This window comes from Nylanderia fulva, unplaced genomic scaffold (assembly GCF_048542155.1).
Source record: "Nylanderia fulva isolate GAGA-0341 unplaced genomic scaffold, ASM4854215v1 Scaffold4, whole genome shotgun sequence".
Taxonomy (NCBI): domain Eukaryota; kingdom Metazoa; phylum Arthropoda; class Insecta; order Hymenoptera; family Formicidae; genus Nylanderia; species Nylanderia fulva.
In genome coordinates, this window is record NW_028190476.1 from 3,360,281 (window position 1) to 3,380,524 (window position 20,244).

The 20,244-nt window shown below is 35.5% G+C and overlaps 5 protein-coding genes across 6 annotated transcripts; 2 read left to right on the forward strand and 3 right to left on the reverse strand.

The window, feature by feature from the left end:
* Positions 1 to 640: 640 nt before the first annotated feature.
* Positions 641 to 5,873, reverse strand: LOC114938012 (uncharacterized). The gene is made up of 6 exons (XM_029311725.2): positions 5,426 to 5,873; positions 4,132 to 4,285; positions 3,544 to 3,738; positions 2,980 to 3,051; positions 2,390 to 2,882; positions 641 to 2,291 (listed from the first exon to the last, which is right to left on the reverse strand). The coding sequence occupies exons 1-6, from the start codon at positions 5,703 to 5,705 to the stop codon at positions 2,208 to 2,210; spliced, it is 1,278 nt and encodes a 425-aa protein (XP_029167558.1). The 5' UTR covers positions 5,706 to 5,873; the 3' UTR covers positions 641 to 2,207.
* A 1,623-nt stretch (positions 5,874 to 7,496) lies between these two features.
* On the forward strand, positions 7,497 to 10,676 carry LOC114938028 (uncharacterized). Its single transcript, XM_029311752.2, has 2 exons — positions 7,497 to 8,158; positions 9,167 to 10,676. The coding sequence occupies exons 1-2, from the start codon at positions 7,765 to 7,767 to the stop codon at positions 10,573 to 10,575; spliced, it is 1,803 nt and encodes a 600-aa protein (XP_029167585.1). The 5' UTR covers positions 7,497 to 7,764; the 3' UTR covers positions 10,576 to 10,676.
* Positions 10,677 to 11,497: 821 nt separating this feature from the next.
* On the reverse strand, positions 11,498 to 17,068 carry LOC114938017 (uncharacterized). 2 transcript variants are annotated; one of them, XM_029311735.2, is made up of 7 exons: positions 16,782 to 17,068; positions 14,468 to 16,657; positions 14,213 to 14,375; positions 13,973 to 14,133; positions 13,688 to 13,901; positions 12,694 to 13,575; positions 11,498 to 12,614 (listed from the first exon to the last, which is right to left on the reverse strand). In XM_029311735.2, the coding sequence occupies exons 1-7, from the start codon at positions 16,866 to 16,868 to the stop codon at positions 11,773 to 11,775; spliced, it is 4,539 nt and encodes a 1,512-aa protein (XP_029167568.1). In that variant the 5' UTR covers positions 16,869 to 17,068; the 3' UTR covers positions 11,498 to 11,772. The 2 variants fall into 2 exon arrangements, with proteins under 2 accessions (XP_029167568.1, XP_029167569.1); XM_029311736.2 differs by lacking the exon at positions 16,782 to 17,068 and having other exon boundaries at positions 14,468 to 15,918; positions 16,331 to 16,392.
* A 136-nt stretch (positions 17,069 to 17,204) lies between these two features.
* Positions 17,205 to 18,946, forward strand: eIF3h (eukaryotic translation initiation factor 3 subunit h). The gene is made up of 2 exons (XM_029311749.2): positions 17,205 to 17,583; positions 17,694 to 18,946. The coding sequence occupies exons 1-2, from the start codon at positions 17,321 to 17,323 to the stop codon at positions 18,439 to 18,441; spliced, it is 1,011 nt and encodes a 336-aa protein (XP_029167582.1). The 5' UTR covers positions 17,205 to 17,320; the 3' UTR covers positions 18,442 to 18,946.
* Positions 18,519 to 20,085, reverse strand: Sirt4 (NAD-dependent protein deacylase sirtuin-4). The gene is made up of 4 exons (XM_029311751.2): positions 19,895 to 20,085; positions 19,464 to 19,740; positions 19,111 to 19,393; positions 18,519 to 19,029 (listed from the first exon to the last, which is right to left on the reverse strand). The coding sequence occupies exons 1-4, from the start codon at positions 19,941 to 19,943 to the stop codon at positions 18,688 to 18,690; spliced, it is 951 nt and encodes a 316-aa protein (XP_029167584.1). The 5' UTR covers positions 19,944 to 20,085; the 3' UTR covers positions 18,519 to 18,687.
* Positions 20,086 to 20,244: the final 159 nt, after the last annotated feature.

Consider the following 20,244-nt stretch of genomic DNA (forward strand, 5'->3'; position numbering starts at 1 on the left):
ACACACACATATTTATATATATATATTTATCTCACCACGTTCCAGCATAAGATTATTCCATACATGTACATACACTTTTCATCGGTTATATTTGACATTCTACGACTGAATGTAATTATTCGATGAAAATTACATGCGATTTGCATGAAATAAATAAAAAACAAGAAAATTAGGAGTTACATTAGACATCAAACCTACGTGAAGTTAGTGCCGTACGATCAAAATGGCGTTTGTTAAGAGTACAAGCGGCAAATTCAAAAGGTTAAAATATTTTCAAGTTTAGGAAGCATATAGATCTGTTCTTTTCAGCTAAACTGGCTATATACTAGTTAAGAGTTTATCTTTTTCCTTCCAATATGGAATAAAAAAATAAACTCTGAACTAATGTGTAGTCAGTTCATAACAGACCTAATTAGTGTTTTTAGTTAGGTGCAAAAAAAATAATTCCATTATCATTTACTAGCTCCTGGAATTTTTAAGTTATGCATTTATTCTCGAAATCAGATCCTTTTTTTTAATTAATATATATCTATATATACTTACGTTTTCTTCTTTGTATAAATGCAGAGAAAGTATATACATACCTACCTAGAGTAATCTTATTATTCAATTATTAAATTAATTGAATTCATACAAGATGTCCGATCATCGTCACAATTTATTATTGTAAATGTTATTTACACATATCTAAGTTTCAAACATTCCCATAAAGTTTTCCTGTTCTCTTTTGTTTTCTGTCTCTATGATGGACGAGTCTGAATCTTTTGGCTGTGATTACTTCTTTAATTGTATAACAAATATATAGTAAATAACTAATATTAGTTAGTAATTAAGAATTCATATTCTCATGAACGCATAAGTTTAACATAATAAGTGTAAACTCATTCGTTCTGTCTTACCTCCCAGCACACCACGTTTCTCACTTTTTCAGTTTATCGTAGAATACATATATGTATACATATATGTTTGTATATCTAAAACATTGTGTCAATGTATATTCGAGATATTTTACTTAAATAATGTATTTCTTACAGATAGACTTCATTTTCGAAAGGGAAGTCTCTCTTTGTTTCTCTCTCTATGTATACACATACATATATATATATATATATATATATATATATATATATATATATATATATATAAAGTCAAACTTATAGCGTGTGTTCTAAGTAAAGATGATTTTTTTTTGTTATTACGATGCATTTTCTTAAATAGAAATATATCCTTCCTGTTAAAAGTTTTTTTACATCTTATATGTGACAAGTGATAAAACCTGCCGGCTACGAGAGGAAGGATTGTTCTTTTCCGGATATCGTATAAAACTTATAAAACAGAAAGTGCGTTTAAAATTTACGCCTAAAAAAGATATTATACACAGGTTCGGTGTATCGATGCTATAATCCAGCCTCCTTTAGGCCTTTAACGCGACATCGAAATCGAGATCGATACCGCAGCCCGCACTCTTCTATTTCCTGTTTAGAGCAAAATTTTTCTCGTTCTCGGTAACTAGTCTTCGATTCGGATTTAAACGGATTGAAACTGTCACTTGAAAGAGGTATTATTCTTCAAACAAACTTGCTGATCCGCTTAAACTTTTACTCTCTTTTTCCCTCTCATTTTTCTTATACATTCTTTCGTGATCTTCAGTCGAGCTGAAGATTATTAACAAGTTCAAGGAACCCATGTTCCATTCTTCACAGATCGCTCATGGCCATGGTTACATATTGGCATATATTCAACGTCATAGTTACATATTAGCACGTATTCGTACATATGAAAGGATGCATGATGTAAGAAGAAAAATAGATAATCCTGTTTTTGTATTTTTTTTTTGTACTTGTGGAGGGCCATTTGTTGTCTATAATTAGTCCGAGACACTGGCCAGTGCTACAAGTACAAAAAATAAAGGATCGTTATCTATTTGTGTTGTATCTCTTTATATATTATACATCTTTTCGTATGTACAAATGTATGCCAATATGTGCCAACAATGGCGTTCAAGCCACGAAAGGAATTTTTAGATAGTATTACGTATCTCATTTCTGTAACGTGTATTATGCATTAATAATAATGATGATATCACTAACGCAAAATTCTTGATAGTAATATTTTTTTTTTTTTTAATGTAGCAGCTGTATCTGTTGTAGATGTGACTGATGGTGATAGCAATGGTGGGATGTTGTTTAGTCAATAGATGAAGCTGCTTATCCCAGAGAAGGAAAGTCATTCTCGTCGTCTACCTTTGGAGCATTTTGACGACTTCGTGGTGACCTCTGTTCAGTTTGCGGCTACAAATAGGAAGCATACGATTTATACAATCTTTTTTTGTAAAAAATAAATTTATTATATATATGTGCATGTATGTGTGGATAATGCGAATACTCACGCGTGGTTCGTTGTCTCTGGGAGCACCGCGATTTCCAAATCCACGACCGTTGTTCATGCGATCACCACGACCACGACCACCTCGGCCTCGTCCGCCAGAACCACGTCGTGAATCACTGAATTGGATTTCGATACCTAACACACGCTTTTGCCTGCCGACACGCTGAGGATACTCGGCAGCAGCGTCATAATCTTCTTCCTCATCCTCCTCTTCCTCGTTGCCCTCCTTCTTCTTCTCAAGAGCATACATTTTCTTCCAGCGAGAGAGATCCTCACCTTCACCAGCCTTTCGTAAATTGTACTGAGGCTTCGCTCGGTTGCTACGCAGAGCTTTCCATTCGTCTAGAGTAAGCTCGCGCGTCTCTTCTTCGGCCGGTTTCTCTTCAACAGTTGTATCAGCAGTCGTTTCTCCATTTTTAACTTCAGTTGTCGGCTGAGGTTCGGTTTCTGGTTTTTCATTGTTCCATTCTTGAGTTTCCTGGTTAAGGCTTTCCCTAGGAAAAAAATTAACAATCAAAATTTTGTTCTTTAATTTGAGAAACTTGTCATAATTTTAATTATTATAGAAAATTTAAACCGTTTTAAACTCACTCAATCTCGTCATTATGGGTGCCCCAATTGTGGCTCCCAGCGCCATCTTTCTTATCTACTGGTTTGATACCACTGTTGATAAACAAATAATAAAGTAACTTTTAAATATATGTATACACAAACATTAATAAATTAAAACATATTAATCGAACTGTATTAATACTATTAAAAAATTAATTATGCATGTTTTGTTACAAATACTCTCATTAGTATTTTAGTTTATTTGCTATATGTATATAATTATTGATTAATAAAAGGATATAATTAATAATAATGTAAAAAGAATATTTAAGAAGCTATTACATTCACCATTCGCTATTCATTGTACATAAAATTATAATGTTATGATTAAACCACAAACAAAATTAATAAAAATTCAGATATATAAAAAGAGCGAAAAAGAAAATGGGTCTTGTTTGATGTTTTAAAAAAGCTTTGATGTTGAATGTAATTACTATCTTGATATAGTGTACATGCTAGCCTCACAGCTAGCATTATCATAAAGAGATATCCGAGTATATCGTGTATGTATGCGTGCGCGCATATTTATTTCGATATACTTACGTTTTATCGGAACCGGACTGACGATCAAATTCGCGTTTGCCGCGATTATCAAAGCCAACGCGTCCACGTGGACCACGTGGTCCGCGTGGTCCTCCCATGTTACGCATGCCACCTCGGGCACCACGGCGCTCTCCATACTCAACGCGTTGAGTATTCTCACTCGTGTTCCGAAATTCGCGTGGCTCGCGACCTTCGCTGAAAAACGAAATAAAATATATAATTATCACATTTGCAAGCACTTTGGATGCACATTAATTATCTGCATGAATACACTTTTGGCTACATTTTATTCCAATTGCATATAATCATACATCGCACTCAACTCTTGGATACAAAAAAATAATATATTGCAAAATATGGTTTTTTAAATAAATATAAAATAAATATATATAATAATAAATATTACTCTAAAAAAATATACAAATTTATTCTATTAATGTTTGATCAAAATGGAATGCCAAATTTTTTTTTTTTTTTTTTAATGAAAGATTTTAACTTTTGTGTTGTGTGTGCGTAATCTAAATATTTCAAGATACCAAACTAATTTAATGATTATGTACTATTTATTGGTTGTTTTATAGAACTAACCTGGGAGGACCTCCTCTCCTGAACTCTCCCTGTCCTCGCGGTTTCTCTCCTTCTTCACGATTTCTTCTATTGTTGCGTTCTTCTCTAGATTCGCTGGAGAACTTTACGTTGCGATCACCACCAGTTGTCCTTGGTTGAGTTGCCTTTTTCTCTACTGAAAATATTAACATAAAACATTTAAATATAATATTTGTTTTCTTTCTAAACAAATACTTTTCTCAAGCTAATATATTTATTTCTAACAAAAATATATTTTAAATATATGCTACATAATTTTGATAGATTATCTTAAGGATGTATTGTCTGTCTCGAAAGATCAAATTCTAATTGATCAAAAGGTTTTTAAAAATCACGAAATCATACTTCAAAGTCTTCTTTAATATAAATAGGTCTTAGTTTCTAATAAAATATAAATTTCTATATATTTCCCAAAGAAAATACTAAAAATTTATGAAATTAAAAAAAGACTAAGCATTCTAATTCATATGATTTGCGTGCTTACCATTAGTCACACAAAGACTTCAATTGGGAAAAATCTCTTTAAATTCCAACGTTCTTTTATAAATATTTTCCAAAAGGTACAATTGAATCGAAAGACTTTCAATAATGTGCCTCACATTTAAAACAATGAATGAGCATACAAAGATGGACCAATGGACATTAGTCCTTTGTCTTCTCAAGGTATATAATAAAAAATCAACCATACACTGTTTCTAAAATATCATACCAATAAAAACTGGTCCAGAATAACAGATTATCCATCGCGAGGGTATAAAATACAAGAAATACCTGCGATTGAATAATTTCATTGAAGACGAGCGTGGCTAAAAATTGAAATAGAAAAAGATGACTAGATAAAGGGCCTCGTGTCTCGAAAAATTCCCTTTCAACTCATAAATTTCCCGGCATTCGGCCGAATTCGGCCCATCCTCCGCGTCCGAGTACATATAAGACCGCGGCGTGGAGTGCCTATTTTTAAATGATTTTCGGAAAATCTCGCAACCGCGTGGAAACGCTACTAAATATCGCAGCACGCCGCTCGGCGTGAAAATCCAGCGAGAGATCGATCGAGAGAAGGCGCTCGCGCGCGCGGGCGGGAAAGGAGGCAAAGGGGGGAGGAGAAAGGGTCGCCGATTCCCGGACGAAATTCGGGAGTCGGCACGAGCACATGGACAGCGAACACGAGGAACACCGCGGTCGATCGCGGCCATAACGCGCGCGCGACCAAGCGAGAGGCCGAAGGCGAGGAAAGAGCGAGAGAGATGGATGGAGGCGCCGCGGCGAACCGACTAACCTTGATCCTTTTTCGGATCCTGCGTCTTGGACGGCGGCTGCTGAGCGTCCTTGATGACGCGACTCTTGGGCGTCTTGTTGTTCGCGGCCTTCTGGCCGTCCTGCGGCTGTTGCTGCTGTTGCTGCTGCTGCTTGCTTTTATTCTCCTTTTCGGAGATTCTCTCCTTCTTCTTCGCCTCTTTCTCCTGCTCTCGTACTTTCAGCACCTCCAGAGGATCCTCGCTCTCGTCGAGCTCGAGCAGGAACTTATTCGTAACTGTGACCGTGTACTCGTTTTCCATCTTGGTTGTGTATCCTCACGTCGTCGAGGATCTTGAGGAGGTTTTCGGCTACTTTCGAGCCCTTCGGTAACGTGAGACACATTCACTATCCAATATGGCCGAGTCGGAGAACTCAATCCACCACGAGGTCTACCCTGCTAGGGCACGGTACGAAAAGAAGAAGGGGGGATCGCGTAATATCGCCAGCAAGCGCGCCATCTCCCCCACCAGGTGTACCGTGAGTCGTTTAGAGGATGTATCGTTTGGATCGACCGATTAAAATCGGTAGAACGAAACGTTAATATTCGAATCGTGAATTTTCAACCGATTTCGAAATTTTTCGCGCCAAAATCTATAACGATTTTCCACGAGAAAGACGCCTTCAGTCGCTCAAATGTCGCCGGGAAGTAGCGCGATCTCGCATGAGAAAAACGTGCTCGCGATTATCGAGAAGGTGCCGGTGTAAATAATCTCACGTTTCTAGGAAATCGTAATTGGCATTTTTTCCGATTATTTGTACGAAAAAGGAAGAAAAATCGCGGTAAATTCATTTATCTTGTTTTGATTCGATGGAAAGCCGGCGACCAATCGGAATTTTGGAAATTTCGATAATTTGTAGCTTTAATTCAAACGATCGATGAATTAAAGAGAAATCTTTATTTTGACGATACACTTGATTTTCCTTCGATGTATTTCAGGGAGATGTTTTGTCGTAAAGCTGCGTGTATTTTTTTTGGAAAAAAGAAAATAAAGTCATGTATAAAGCCGTATTTAAAATCTGCAATTGCTGCGTTATCTTTCTAGGGAAAATAAGATGAAACGATCGACCAATCAGGAGACGCTTCCTAACACGCCGATTGGATGTCAACTATGGAGTTTTTAGGGTCATGAAAGTTTCTAGGATAGCAGCCAATCATCGTTTGCCGAAACTCGTGGTGACAAAAATATGATCGCATCAAGTTTTCTGATTAGTTCGTGATATAATATGGCGTGTTTCGTCATCTTGAAAGTAAAATCCTGCGCATAATAGAATTATTTTAAAAATAATCGAAAAAACTCTAAAATAAAAATACAACAGATAATAATCCTTAAGGTTCGCCAGTAATAATTAATAAAAATCTCTCCTCAAAGTTAAAAGTCGACCAAACTGGCAATCATTTATTATAATAATTAGTTAAAATACAAATTCGAGTATAAGGGCTTTTATACTAGTCTATTATTCTCGAATTTGTATTTTTATACATATCAGTTTTTTTTTTTCATTCTTTTTATTATTTTAAAATAATTCTTATTTCTAATATTTTCTCTGTTGTGTGAAAGGTCTTATATTCAAAAATTTGTATTTCTATATCAGTTTTATTATTTTCAAATAATTCAATAATATTTTATAATTATATGATTAATTAATAATATTTATAATTTATTATATATTTATATAAAAATATTAATAATAAAAATAATATAATTAATAATATTTTAAAATAATTCCTATTTCTAATATATTTAATATTGCGCTATATATGTTTAAAATATATATTTTATGCATTTATTTTTTCGTCCCAGGTAGCAAACAGACATCATTAAAGCACAAAATGACATAATTTTGACGTTTGATGACGTTTAATGTCAGCGTCCAACGTGAAGCGTCGATTGCTAAAAAAAGGAATGAAATAAAAAGTAATAAAAGCAATGTAATTTTTCCTTTCTCTCGAACCGATATCTGTTTGCCGCGTCCATGTTCGGCGCGCATGCGCGTCGGCCATTTTCCGCTGGCTCGCGCACGACCGTGCGTCTTTTGGCGGTTTACCAGTTGCACGCGGCACGCGTACCCGCGCGCGGCGGTAAAGAGGTCGCGCCTGTCGGCCAACCGACCGGTCAACAAGAGAAGAGAGTAGGAGAGCGGTAGTAACGAACGACAAGGCACGGAGACGGAGGTGGCGAAGGCGGAAGGTCCCAAAAATCCTACACACACACACGCGCGCGCACACACACTCGACAATCGAGTGAGAAAGAAAGGCGAAAAGAGGAAGAAGAGCCTCCGCAGCGAACCGGGGAAAACAGTGTGGGGTTTCGGCGCGGAATGGAATTGCACACGCCGAAGCGGGAGTCGCGAGCGTCGGCGGAGGCCCTGGATCGTAGCCCGTGCGACACGTACTACCCTTGGAACTGGAGTGAGCTAGTGCGAAACGTGAATCTCAGTCCGGGCAGCTCGTGCTCGTCCCCGGAGTACCGCGAGCACGGATTGAGCGGCACGGACGGGAGCGGCGTCCTTAGCGGAGGCGGCGTCCTCGGTGCGAGAGGCGGCGACCGCGGCGCCGGCTCCGAGAGCCATCGTCGTGGTCGCCCGCGCGCCGACGCGCTCACGAATCTCATGATGCAAGGTAGCACGTCGCCGAGCAACATCAAGTGCAAATTCTGCAACCGGGTGTTCCCGCGCGAGAAGAGTCTGCAAGCGCACTTGCGCACCCACACCGGTGAGAGAAAGAGAGACGTATACTAGAACTACCTGGGCTATTACGTCGTTCTCCCGGCTCGTCGACGACCGGGGCTCGTCGGGAACGTCGCCGTTTGACCGCCCGGTACCCTACCCGCCGAGAATCCGGCCGACTTTATTCAATGATCGCGAGAAAATCGTCCTTGCGATGATTCTGCGCGCGCGCGCGAGCGCGTGTGCTTCGCGTGTCCACGATGTGTGTTGTCTCACTCTATCTCGCGAGCTCGCGTCCCGCCAATCGGCCATCATGCCGCGCTTTAAATACTTAAATGGCTTGCCTCGCGTGCGCGTGTAATCGCAGCGTGCACGCGTTCGATTCCGATGCTCAAAGTTCGCGGATTGCGCGCCAAATTGCGATCTACGAATTTTGACTCGCCGAGGATTTCTAGATTTACGGTTTTGTGAATGAGTGAAAGAGAGAGAGAAAAAAAATTGTATTTATTACAAGCTCTGGGATGAATCCCCAACAATACAAAAAGTTAACAAAAGATAATGATGATATAGAGTTAAATAAATTATTGAAATTATTGTTAAAAAATGAGAGAGACTTCTTTGTCTACGGACAATAGAAGGATATTGCTTTGTGATTTTTAAATCATCTACGTGTCGTGTCGTGAAAAAAAACGTGCAATTCTCGAAAAAATTTTTCAAGCCAAAGGAAAAATTCGCAGAAAATATTTAAAAATTGATAAATATGTGCACATAGTGCAATATTTTTTCTTGTTTTATTATTACATTGAAAATTATAAGCTACATTAATAATTAGTAAAATTCTAAAACATTTTGATAATTTATATTTGCATAGCGCACATTAATTTGCAGTTTGCTCAAGAGATTGAATATTCCGTTATAATCCAAAAGTGTACAAGTCATTCATATATATAATTCCCATAACATAATATTCATTCTCTTGAACAAACTACAAATGCAACTATGTATCATATGTTAATTTAACGTAAATACTAACTCAAAAATTGTATAATTACAGGAGAACGTCCATATTTATGCGATTATCCTGGCTGTACCAAGGCTTTTACTCAATCGGGCCAGTTAAAAACTCATCAACGACTACATACAGGAGAGAAACCCTTTTTATGCACCGAACCAGGCTGTGAAACGAGATTCACTCATGCCAATAGACATTGTCCCGACCATCCTTATGCCAACTTAACAAGATCGGATGACTTTGTATTAAAACCAGTGTCTGAAAACATGGAGTTGCCGCACGAAGTTACTCGATGGCTGGAGCGTTACAAGATGGCGAGAGAACGGGAGGAGAAAACACCGACCGGAAAGAGCGAACGAAAGAAAAAGTCGTGGAAGAGCACCGAGAACCACAAAAGGATAAAATCTAGAAAAGGTCTGATGATGGATATAGCGGGAGAACAGGAAAATTTAGATCGCAAACCACCGAGTCAGCGACTGTACTGCAGTGAGAGTCAGGATAGTCAGGATAGCCAGGAGGACAGCCAAGATGAGGATCCGACAGGCACGTGCTGCGCGATACTGCAAACATCCGAAGACGAAGAAGCTTCCAATGCCAAGTTGGCGATGACACCGTCGAGAAGACCCTTGGACAGACTACAACCAAAGAAACGATGGCTACGATACGCTTGCCTAGAACAAGCACAGTTGGATCTGAACGGAGAAGTTAAATCCAACAGTGCGAACTCTGCATACAAAATTGACGAGAAGCAGAGTCTGAGCGGATCCACAGAATCGTCCGAGTTACATTGGTACACATCATTCGGCAATTCTGAAGCGGACAACAATATAGCCACATCGAGTATGGATAATGAACTAGCAATTCCAAATGCACAATTAGAAGAGCCTTCTTATCCCATCTCCTTGCAAACATGGGATATGAATCAGAATAACGAATCTCCGAAAGTGGTAGAGGGCTTAAAGATTGGCCAAGAGACTCTAAACAATTGGTGTTGTTACGAGGCATCAAATAACATGCCGAGTAATCAGAGTATTTTTAAAACTAGTATTAACGAATATATTCCGAAACCTGAAGATTCCGAATTGATTCATTTCGATTATTCGGAGCATACTATTCATAAAGAGACAGCGAATCAAGATACATTGTACAACTTTCACATCAGTGAAAACGAAACTAGACCAACAGTTCTAATGTTGGCTAGTAGTACAAGTGGCAGCAAAGTTGAGATCGTTCCAAAGCTACCTATTGTAACGGACATTGATAAAACGCATGCAGAAATAACCGATACTATGACAGAGGACAATACAGTTAGGTCACCGATTCAGGAAGACAATAAGAAATGGCTGGGCGCTCTGGCACTGATGGAATTGGCCAAGACGCAACAAGAGGTGCAGAGTTTAAGTCTTAAGCACGACGTAAGCAACGAATGTTCCACGGCTTTAGAACTATAGCCATTTATATAGACTGTGATTACTCTGGTTAACTTTGTTATTTTTATACGCAAAAAGAAAAAAGAAGAAAAAGCTCCTATGTCCATCCTCATGTAACACGGTCATTTACAAATGAAAAAAAGGCCTCGTATATTGTGAAACACATGTTCTTTTTATCGAATATTATTACTCCAATCTGTATTATTATCATTTTCTCATGCGATAAATTGTGTTTGTTTTAATTAAAATTTTTTTTTCTAAATTTTTTAATTTTATGTGTTAACATATTATTATGTTTACTTCTATAAAGCGGGAAATTATCTTACTATTACAATTTTCTTCCGTGTAATATTCTGAAGATTTTATTTCATGTGCAGCATGTTGCCAGCAGTTTGTTACTATTGATGAAGTTAACTGTACAAATAGCAAAGCAGAACACACAACTAGTTGATTCTATAATTATTATTATATCAATTAAATAATAGATTTTAAAAATACAATAGATGATTAATGAGAATATCCTTGAGATAACAAGAGAACAAAGAAATATGCTCTAATAAATTTTGATCATGTTACTGATTTGCTGCTGTAGCATGCTGCGTATGAAAAGGCATTTTGAGATTTCAAAATGTCTTGAAATCTTATTACTTTTATCATATATAATTGTTTTTCACACACATAGAATTGATTCATCTTATCATCAAATTGATTTATGAGTAATAGTTATTTCTTTAATCCATAATACAAAACGATATTGTTATAGCATGCATGTAAACATATATATCTATAATCTGTTAATTTCCTTTGCAGCGTCACAATTTATTGTATATTATGATAAGGACAATTTATTACTATATTATAATAAGGACTTGTGTGATACTTATGTTAAGTATAATAATAAATACGACGAGAAGAATATGAAATAATGTCAAAAATTATTGAATTGAGTTTATAAAGAGTATTTAATTGGAACAAAATTATTTTATTTATAAAACATAATAAAAATATAAAATAAAATCCCAAAGATTAATTTTTATCCTCTATTAGAAATAATTTATAATTACATGTACAATATAGTCTTCTCAATTAAAATACAATAGGATACATTTTGTTTTTTTTAATCTTTCTGTTATATAAAAATAATTATTTTATTGTATTGATTCTACAGTTTTAAAAATATGCAGATTCTATAGCAATGCTTCTTTATTCTTCCTCTCTCTACAGCCCTTTCTCTTTAGTTTTTCTAATGCTAGATCTTGTTGTTCTTGTATTGAGCATTTTATTTAATTTTTCATTTTCTAAATGTTGTTTCAACAACCCAAGTTTAAAAAATTTCTTTTCATGCTGTGGAGTCTTCTGATCTTGTATTTGTTTATCGACTTTTGTTGGCGTAAAAAGATGGATATTCTCATCTGTCTTTTTGTTTATCTCTAAATTTTTTAGTAACTCTATGGCTCTATTTACATTTTTATTATAATCAACAGCTGTTAATTTAGTCTTATCGTTAAAAGTCTTCCTTCTTGATGTTGTGGTTGAGTTAATCTTGAGATTTTCCACTTTCTCTATTAATTTATCAATATTTTCCATTGTAGCAGGTTCATCTGATTTGTCTAACAAAACCATCAACTTCTGCGATATATCTGGAACTAAAGGCGATATTTCACTCATAATATCTTTCATCAATTTTCTCTGTGTACCATCTTCGTTTTCATTTAGATCATGTTTTGATTTTGTTTTTTTCAGTGCAGAATCTTTCGTTGGATTAACGTCATCGGATAAGTCTTTTTCCAAATTTTTTCTCGTTAACTTTGTATCTTGCAACTTGAATTTTCTAGTTGAACGTGTGATCAATGGTGGGGATAAGCTATCGTCATCTTCATCGTCGCTCCAAATCATATTGATTTTAGTTATCTTCAAAGCTCTTGGAGTCTTTTTACGTCGAATCGAAAGTGGTTTCTTGGCGCGATTTTGAACGGATGGTGTAACACAAACGTTCGAGTTGGTCAGAACTTCCGCGTAGCTGCTTACATCAATGTTATATGGCTGTGGGACTATAAACTCTGAAACAAAACAGTTATAAATTCTTTCTTGAAGCTAAATCGTGACAGAAAAAAATGTTACATGTTAGAGAATACATACTTGAACAGCCTGAAGATTCCAATGGCTGAAAATCATTGTCCATCAGTAATTCTCTAGCCGATATGTAGACGGGATGTCCTTCTAATTTATATTTATGACCTAAATCGATGGCTAAATTGGCGATATCCAACGCATCATGTTGTCTCGGGATTACATTTGTTTTTAAAAAATAATTAAAATCGATCAACAGATACACATAATCGATGATGTAGAATCGTGTTTGCCAAGAAAATCGCTTCACGCTCATTTCATCATCAGGCCAGTTTTCAAACAGAGCAGACTTCTCCTCCTTGAACAATTTTTGTCTTATTTCAAAAGCACCATAGAAGTGATCAAGCGCAATCGTGACTTGATTCTGCAAAGTGTACAGTTGCGCTCTGATGTAGGTGGTGACAAACACCAAATATTGATACGATACATTGTGGCACATGTAGCAATCGCAATTTTTGTGCAGCGTGAATGTCGGCAAATCGAAGATTTGTCTGCCGAGTACCGGCGAAGCGCTGAGCTGAGGTATATCTCTGACAGGATCGTCCACGTTCTTCGTGGGAGTCACAGCGAGATGGAAGGCGGACGACGTGTGCTTCTCTGTCTTAACATTCATCGACGATTGAAACGTCTCGATGGCCAGCATGTGCTCAAGACCTTGCAGCTTCACTTCACAATCATTTAATTGAGAACGTGATAGATCGATGTAACACAGTGACTTTAGAAGTTCGGCGACACGCAGCACCGCACCTAAACTTTGTGCTGATTTTAAATGTTGCACCAAGTCCGGGCTAATTCCACGAAAAGATAATAAACTATTCACTCTCATGGATAAATTAACTGCCGTAGTGAAAATCACATCGTAACTGAAAAGGTAATTCGCCTGACTTTTGCCTGTAAATAAGAGATTGTTTCATTAATAATAATGTCGCATGTATACAGTTTGGCTTTTGCTTCATTTAGAATTAAATAAAAATATATAAATAATTTTATCAATTATAATTACATTTTTTCACCAATAGATCTTGATTTAAGTATCTTGATGTAAGCAGACCGTTCACAATGTATGAACCGTACTCCTCGTGTTGCATATTATCATTATATAAACTGCTGTTGCATATAATAACATTTAAGATTAGTAAATACACAGCTGTACTGTCAAAGAATGTAATTCCTGGTAGACTTCTAGCTTCAGTAAGTAATTGTTTAGCATCATCACACTAAAAGACAAATATCACAATTATATAAAATTGTAATAAAATTATTTGTATTCTTTCTTCCTCTGTCTTACCTTTCTACATTCGAAATAGAGATCTGCTAAGCTTATCCAAAACATAGCAATAGCGGCAGTTACATTTTTATCTTCGGAATCTTTGTGCTTTACAGCATACTCCTTAGCAATGGCAATCCAATCATAATTAATATGTCTCAATGAAATACAACGACCTGTAACTATAGTAAGATTTATATTAGTCTAGACAATTCACACAGAAAATATTCTTCTCTTAATGTAATAAGTAATTCAATATACCATAAATAATTGAACAATAATCATCGATTTCTGTCGCTAATTTATACGCTAAGGTCCATGCTTCAGCTTCACAATCTTCGTAACGATATAGTCGAGAATATTCACCCGCTGTTATCAATATACGAAGTACGAGAGTCGGTTCCCAATTCTTGACAATCTCATTCTGTTGACAATACAATATTTTTTATATACAATTACTTTTAAACATTTTAATAATTATCTCAAATATAGTAAATACTTTTTATCATAACTTACAATATCATAGTCAAATAGTTGCTTCCATATCTTTAAACATTTTTGTAAATTTAATACAAGGCTGGAAGCTTTTTTTACATTTATCATAGTATAGGCAGGAACTATATTTGGCGATTTGACTTCGACAAGTTCTGGAATCTTGGGAGCACAAAGAGCAAATTTTGTATTTTCCATTTCCAGTTGAGTCTGCTTATTCATCGCATGCAATTCCTCCACAAATATAAAAAAGTTAAAGTTGGCTTCCAAGCACAAATGAGCTACAGAGTTCAATTTGTTCTGCTTCAAAGCAGATATAACTTGCTCGTGATATTTCAGAATAGAGCTGTCATATTCAAAAATTAATAAATAATGTCCTAGTAATTGTATTACATGGGCATATTGACAAATACTTGGCTTTAAGTTTTTAATTTTATCTACAACTGCTGACACACCATCGGTAAATGATATTCTTCCTTCTAGTAAACTTTTTGCTTCATATAAACATAACTTTACAAGATCATATTTGGAAAGATCAATTGATAAACTTATATCGCTCTTTATCTTGCACCTATCATTTTTCAGACAGTCCAGCATAGTTAATTGTTTATATTTCTCAGAAACACGTTTTTTAATGCTCGTCCATATGAGAAAAGCTTTCATATTTGATTCATAAGTTAACAAGGCATACAATGCAGATGCAGTCATGGCTTCACTGTACATATTATTATTATAATGCATAACGCTTAATTTATGTAATGCAAGAGGAACGATATTTTTGACATCCTCAGAGTTTGGTTCAAGTTTTTGAAATTCAAAGATGGAAGCACATAAGAAGGAGTATAAACTTGTACTCTCTTCATAATCATGTTCGGATAATATGCTTGTATTATAGATTAAAGTACGACAGATAGTCCACAAATGTATCCAGCGTTTACATTTGCATTTTTTCATTTCACAAGTAATCCACTTGACATTTTGCTTTAACGTTTCCCTAGCAATAACACATACTTTTTTTGGCATATCTTTCACACGATATTTACATAATAAACTAATACATTTATATTTCATTATTATAGCATTATACAAGTCCCTCTTAACTATACACATTTTGTTTTGGCACCATTTGCATTCAATTGATGCTTTTTTATTATAAAATTCATCTGCATCTATTTGTAGAATAAAGTTCATCACTTCCAACAAGACGCCAGTATCGAGCAATTGCTTTAGCACATGTTCATCACTTTCTATGCACATTTCCCAATATTTAAACATGGGTTCAATTATTTCTGCAATAATAAATGCATTCCCTTTAAGGCCTCCTGTGTAACCATATTTTCGTGCAATGTCTGATTGACAAGAAATAATATCTTGCATATTTTTGGCACTGTTGCTCATAAGATTCTCTATTGGCACTAAAAGTGTTGTACAGAACTTTTGAAGTTGTTGAAAGCACTCATAACATTCTTCATCTTCTGTTAAAAGAACATTGAAATAATTAAATAATTCATTAGACATTTTCACTGTACATCCGATATTCATCTTGTCAATAGTCCTACATATTACATGACTCATGATACAAAGTATACGATCATATATTACATATTTCTCATCCTTGGCTAAGTATAACTGAGTTTCTTTTAAACATTCTAATATATGTTTACAAAAGTTGTCAAAATACTTATTCTCTTTGTCAACTGTTGTCATTTTATCAAAATATGTGCTTATCCTAGTAATCAACTGCTTTGTATAATTTTTACATATAATTTGAGTCACTTTTATTTCATATTTTATAATACTTTTTAAATCATTGAATTCTTCTGCATTTAAAGATTTGTTGCGAGCAAAATAGACATTATTAGCAAAAATATACCACAAGGATAATACTTTTGTCAGCTGATTCATAGTATCATCTTGAGGACTGTACAAATTGCCAGGCTGCAGGTAATAACAGATTTTCGCTGCATCCTCATACAGATTTAAAGAGATTGTACAATGAATAATTTTAAATAAAATTTTGATAAACTTGTTGCCATCAGGTACATTAGTTAGTAACGAGCACAGCAATTTAGTTAATTCAGCTATATCCTTTCCAGTTTCACTGTTTGGTTTCTCTGCTGTTCGACACTTGTCAGCTGTGCGACATAAGTATAACAGCAATTTACAAATATTCTCATTGAACTTGTTCTTGTTTTGCACACAGCAAGTGCCCATCTAAGAGTATTGAAAATTATATAGAATTATGTAAAAATTATATAAAATCATGTAAAAATTGAATAAAATTATATAAAATTATTATAAAAAATAAACTCGTTTATGGATAAGTTAAAGTGCATACCTGAATAAACGTGGATGCTTCTCGCAATTTCCCCGACTCTATTAAGTTTTTCCACATTTCGACCGTTCGATCATTCATTTCGTTCATTTTTATAATATTGTCAAATGTCAAAACTCATAAAATTATATAAGTTTTATGTTTAATTATATATGTTTTATTTCCTTGGTCTTGGACGAAATAAGGCACTGTAATTCACGCAACTTTGTTTATCGTCACCGAAGAAAAACCGTTTTACCAGATTTAAATTCCATGACGTCCTTGATGTGATCACAACCTCTTCGCGGGTCTTCAACGTTGCGTAAGGTAAAAATAAATCTCGCGCATGCGCTTTATTTGGCGATTTTGATTGGCCGATGGAGAAATGGGAATCCCTGGGGATTTTTGAAATTTTTCTAGAAGGTATAAAAAATTCCCTAGCAAGCAAGCAAGCAAATAACGTCACGCGTACGTTTCCTAGAGTCTAATCTTTGCAGCTGGTGTAGGATCAAGCGGGTTTGTGTAATCGAGTCTTTTGATCGGTGAGTTAAAATTCGTCGAAAATGGTTTCGAGGACGACGTCGAGGCGGATTCCCGAAGTGGAGCCGCGTATAGATTACGTGCAATGCGACGGACTCGTGGTGATGAAGATGGTAAAGCATTGCCACGAGGAGTCCTCCGGCAACATGGAGGTCGCCCAGGGCGCTCTACTTGGCCTGGTGGTACAAAACCGCTTGGAGATCACCAACTGCTTCCCGTTTCCCAAAAACGACGAGATCATGGACGAGGAGGAGTATCAGCTCGCGATGATGCGAAGATTGAGATGGTGAGGCTCGAGATTTTCGAAGATACTTTTAATAATAGAATTTTAATTATGATAATATATAATATAATGTATAATATATATAATATATAATTTTTTTGTCATGTACGCAGGGTAAATGTCGACCACTTCCACGTCGGTTGGTATCAGAGTGCGGACGTTGGCAACTTTTTGAATCTGTCTCTGCTGGAATCGCAGTATCACTATCAGACTTCCATCGAAGAGTCAGTTGTGCTTATTTATGATACAGCAAAGTCTGCCAGAGGTTTTTTGACCCTCAAGGCGTATCGGCTCACTCCGCAAGCGATACAAATGTATAAGGAGAATGAGTTTACCCCGGAAGCTCTGCGTACTTTGAAGATTGGATATGAGAGTCTCTTTGTCGAGATCCCAGTAGTTATAAAGAACAGTAACTTGACGAACATTATGATGTCAGAGTTGGATGAAATGATTCCCGAGGAGCAAGGCACAAAGTATTTAGATCTTGGTACAGCTACAGTTTTGGAGAATCAGTTGAGATGTCTGATGGATCGAGTCGATGAACTGAATCAAGAAGCTATGAAGTTTAACAGATATCAACAATTGGTAGTTCGGCAACAACAGGATAAGAATAGGCTTCTGGCTAAGAGGGCTCAGGAGAATGCAGCTAGAGCTGCAAAGGACGAACCTCCGCTACCCGATGACGATATTAACAAACTAATGAGGCCTCTACCAGTTCCACCAAGATTAAATCCAATGATTGTTGCTGGACAAATTAATACATATAGTGAACACATCTCGCAATTCTGTTCTCAAAGTTTAGCAAAATTGTACATCACTCAAAGTTTACAAAACGCAAAGGAGGCAAAGTCTTCCCACTAAAAAATTAACCTATTGTGAATGTTTATATTTAAAATATTGGAAGAGAGGTGATTGCAGAGAATTAAATGGAAAGAATGTATGATTTTCCAAACAAGTGTTTATTTACTCAATGTACCTTCTTGAATCGAGTATTATTCATTGATTTTAAAAGAAGACTGTACATTATATATTATTTTCTAATATTTAACAATTAAAAATTTAATTTATGTACATTATCTGAAATTTAAAAGCTATTCACATTTGTCATTAACTTACAGAATTATTTGTCACATTCAGTTGCCAGACTTTTGAGAGTATGTCTCCGCATCTTCCCTCCACTCTTAAGTTCACAAATTCATCAGCTCTAGTTTTGCCAATATTTACTATTGCAATGGGCTTCTTGGCATCTACTGCTTGCAGCATAATTCTATATGCAGAAAACGTGGTAAGAGTCGTTCCCAGAATTAGCAAAGCATCTGACTTCTCAACATTATTTTTCACACTTTGTACTGTATTGCTTGGTACATTGTCTCCAAAAAATACAATATCCGGTTTTAAAATACCCCCACAGTTACTGCAGGCAGGAACATTAAAATTTTCAACTTGGGTCTGTTAAACATTTTTCATCATTAATATAAAATATCACAAAAATATATACATATATGTAAATATGAAGACATTGTATTTTACCTGTGATAATTCTACATCTCCATCTGGTCTTATCATTTGAGTAGTTGCAACCATAGATGGATTGAGTTTCTGGAGGATCTCTTGAAGTTCGTATCTATATATTTTATGATCGCAGTTAAGACACATAACTCTGAATGCTGTTCCATGCAATTCTATTACTTTTTTGCTTCCTGCCTTTGAATGTAAATTGTCCACATTCTGTGTAACGATACATTCTACTTTTCCAACATATTCCAAGTCTTTTAGTATCTTGTGTGTAATGTTTGGTTTAAGAGAGGAAAATCTGCAAAAAGATTCTTCATTGATTATTTTCTTACCAATGAATAGAAAGTTAAGATTACAAAAAGATAAACCTTAGCCATCCAACATAGTTTCTAGCCCAGTATCGTCTTCTTATTGCTTCGCTACTACAAAATTCCTTATAAAGAACCGGTTTATGATTGCTACGTGCATAAAGACCCACTTCTTCCGATCTGTAATCGGGGATGCCACTTTCCGTGGATATTCCTGCTCCAGTTAATACACACAAACGACAATGTTTATCGATAAACTCCTTCAATCTCATCACATCTTCTGTTCTCGTTGGTTTGCATTTTGGAACAAATGCAAGACTCGATTTATACAAGCGCGCTGCAAAGTGAAAATGTTAATATAATTCTTACGAGCTTTTAGAATATATAATCATATATTCTATTACAATCTACAAAATATTATTTAAATATTATTTTAATATAAATTATTTTCGATTTTATTTACATCTTAAATATAACCAAATATTACTCACAACACAATTCTACTGACATTGCATTACAATAAATATATTTTGTAATCATGATCTATACAATTTTTATTACATTATTATAAATGCTAAACACATGTATTAAAAATAAACATCCAATATATTTCATCGTTTTTTTATCATGTCGTGATATCATTTTATCATTTCACAATATGTTACAAATGCAACAATTAACCAATCAGCTGACAAGTTGCTTTGCTCTGATTGGTCAATCCGCAACTGTCAACCGGACATTTAAAATTATGTATATTGTGAATATATATTTAACTTTATGTTTTTTAAATCTGATTAAGAACAATTTATGTTAAAATAATAGTAACAAAAAATGATAATTC